At 21.3% G+C, this 3,291-nt stretch overlaps 1 protein-coding gene across 4 annotated transcripts; it reads right to left on the reverse strand.

The window, feature by feature from the left end:
- Window positions 1–331: 331 nt before the first annotated feature.
- On the reverse strand, window positions 332–1,227 carry LOC135924703 (uncharacterized). 4 transcript variants are annotated; one of them, XM_065459807.1, is made up of 6 exons: window positions 956–1,227; window positions 828–911; window positions 720–785; window positions 624–680; window positions 518–553; window positions 332–476 (listed from the first exon to the last, which is right to left on the reverse strand). In XM_065459807.1, the coding sequence occupies exons 2-6, from the start codon at window positions 892–894 to the stop codon at window positions 382–384; spliced, it is 321 nt and encodes a 106-aa protein (XP_065315879.1). In that variant the 5' UTR covers window positions 895–911; window positions 956–1,227; the 3' UTR covers window positions 332–381. The 4 variants fall into 4 exon arrangements, 3 of the variants coding, with proteins under 3 accessions (XP_065315879.1, XP_065315878.1, XP_065315877.1); XM_065459806.1 differs by having other exon boundaries at window positions 720–791; XM_065459805.1 differs by having other exon boundaries at window positions 518–583; window positions 720–791.
- Between the last annotated feature and the right edge of the window lie 2,064 nt (window positions 1,228–3,291).

The raw sequence follows: 3,291 nt of genomic DNA on the forward strand, positions 1-3,291 counted from the left end.
AACCTAGGATACAATTTTTACAGCAAATTAAGAAGCTTATTTTATTATTCAAATTTATAATGTATATGACATATGTTAATTATTTCAAATGTATAAATCAAATACAAAAATATAAACAACTAATATTTATTTAGCATGTATAAGACAAATATTTATTATTTATAATGTATAAGACAAATATTTATTATTTATAATGTATAAGACAAATATTTATTATTTAAAATGTATAAAACAAAGAAACATGATTAAAATAAATATAAATTATTCAACATGTATAAAACAAATATAAATTAAATATTATCAAATACATTTGAATTGTATACTAATTTAATATAAGCTGATGATTTATCAGCAAACTCCAATTTATTAATAATATGATTATTATATTGTGTAGTCAGCTTTTCCAAATTTCTTTCTTTTAGGATATATTTGGAATTTGTTTTTTTTAGAGTCATTCCTATGAGGTAATATAATGCCTAATAATTAAATGATTATAAAATTTGATAACTTGTTAAACTTGATATGGCATTAAGAGGTTGCATGTTAGGTGTTACTAGGGGTTGAGATTGAGCAAATATATTAACTAAAAGTAATGAATATAAAAAGATAATAATTGATGATACTAGTTAAAGTTGGTTGAGAGTTTGTAACAAAGAACTGAGACTGAGTAAACATATTGCCTAAAAAAAATTGATTATAAAAATTTTATTTTGTGAAACTTGATATGGTATTAGCAGACTGCATGTTGGGCATTGCTAGAATTTGAGATTGAGTAAGCTGATAGTCTAAAACTATATTGATTTTAAAAATCTAATATTTTATGAAACTTGATAATGAAGGTTGTATAATTTGTTGAGATAATTGGAATTGAGTTATTGGTTGACTATCAGACATAAGTAGAAGGTTATTGACTAAATAATAGGTGTTATAGTGAATTATCTATAAAAAAACTTACCAATAGGGGATTTACATTGTTCTAAGGTATGATCCTGAGTTTCTGTGAACTTACTGATTGAAAAATACCCCGTCCAGAACAACTTCTTCTTCTACATCGGTAATATGATTTGGAATTAATTACTCTATGCAATGTATATTCCAAATCATTAAAACATAGAATATCATGTCCTCTTTTGGATTTTTTATTAGTAATTTTGTTTTCTAAAATTACATTACCAAATTGATTATATCTAAATTGTTAACATTGAATTATAGGTTAGGGTCCACTAGATCGTATGAACATTTGTGAAAAAACGTCAAATGACCTAAAATGGCCACAAATATATTTGAAGCGATATAAAATTGTATAATTTTGAAACGTTGTAACAGATTTGGCAAATAAATTAAAAAATGCTTTTTATTTTAAATTAAATTTAAATGGCTAAATGGTAATTAATATTTATATTAATACAAGAACAGTATATATTAAAAAATAAATAGCAGATAATTTACAATATTTTAGCAAACTCTTAATGCTCTAGATCCATTAATATATAATAGACAGCACAATTGTATTATAAATATATCTTTGATATAACATCATTAAAATTTATATGAAATATCTCATAATAAAATTTTTAATTAATATATAAAAATGCAATCTCTTTTTTTTGCATGATAATGTATAAATTGAATTAAATTTTTGTTAGAATAGATAATATTATTGTTGTATTTTGATTTGATCAAACTATATTGAACCATTTGATTATTAGAATTTGTATAATAGCTTTGTTTAAAAATGATATAAATAGCAGATAATTTACAATATTTTAGCAAACTCTTTATTATAAATATATCTTTGATATAACATTATTAAAATTTATATGAAATATCTCATAATAAAATTTTTAGTTAATATATAAAAATGCAATTTCTTTTTTTTGCATGATAATGTATAAATTGAATTAAATTTTTGTTAGAATAGATAATATTATTGTTGTATTTTGATTTGATCAAACTATATTGAACCATTTGATTATTAGAATTTGAATAATAGCTTTGTTTAAAAATGATATAAATAGCAGATAATTTACAATATTTTAGCAAACTCTTTATTATAAATATATCTTTGATATAACATTATTAAAATTTATATGAAATATCTCATAATAAAAATTTTAATTAATATATAAAAATGCAATCTCTTTTTTTTGCATGATAATGTATAAATTGAATTAAAATTTTGTTAGAATAGATAATATTATTGTTGTATTTTGATTTAATCAAACTATATTGAACCATTTGATTATTAGAATTTGAATAATAGCTTTGTTTATATGCACTCTTTGTTTTGCCTAGTTTTCTAAAAAAATTAATTATTATATGCAAATTAAATAATATATACTTTACAATTTTCTTATTGATAATTGTTGCGATTTAGCTTTAATCTCTTGGATTTTCATAATTATTTTGGGAACAAACTACTTTGGGAACGAACTATTGCAAATTGGCTTTTTTTTGGGAACGAACTATTGCAATACGACAAAAAACCTATTTCCTAAATTTTCATACGAATTAGAGGGACGATACCGAATTATATTGGGATTAATTCTTTTCTCAAGAAGAATTTTAATTATAAATAAAAATACTTTTCCCGCACTTTAATGAACCAATCACAGAATTGGACGAAACTTTACGATGAAGTGTCCATACGATCATAGGCACGGAAATCATTTATGTTAATATCGAACATGAATGAATGAAACAAACAACAATTTATGCTACACAACACCTAGTATAAATAAAATATATTTAAATCCGTATTTAACAGTTATAAATAAAATAAAAAGGAATAATAAAAATAAATAAAAATTTAAGAAAAAATAACCATTTTTACTTTTTCGAATTGGAATCTTCTTGATTGACACTTATCCTTTCCTTTTGGGAATTTTCCTTCTTAGATTGAAACTTTTCCTTTTATGATTGAACCTTTTTTGATAGGACCTTTTCCTTTTATGATTGTAACTTTTCGTTTTTTGATTGAAAAATTTTCTTTTTTGAATGGGAGACCGTGTAAAAATAAAATAACTAATTTTTGATTTGATAATTAAAATATATTTAATAACTTATAATAAATATATATTTGCAAAACATTGCCAATTTTGATTAATTTAAATTTACTGCGAAAAATATCATAATCTTAATATTGTTTATAATAAAATATATTATTACAAAATAATCACTTATTAAAATTGTTATAATACAAGAATAAAATATTTCTATTATATGGCATATTAAGAAATTATCCTTTAAAATTAAAATATTATTACTTGCACACAAAATAATTCTCAATGT

Source organism: Gordionus sp. m RMFG-2023, chromosome 2 (assembly GCF_954871325.1).
Source record: "Gordionus sp. m RMFG-2023 chromosome 2, tfGorSpeb1-WG-v2, whole genome shotgun sequence".
Lineage (NCBI taxonomy): Eukaryota > Metazoa > Nematomorpha > Gordioida > Chordodea > Parachordodidae > Gordionus > Gordionus sp. m RMFG-2023.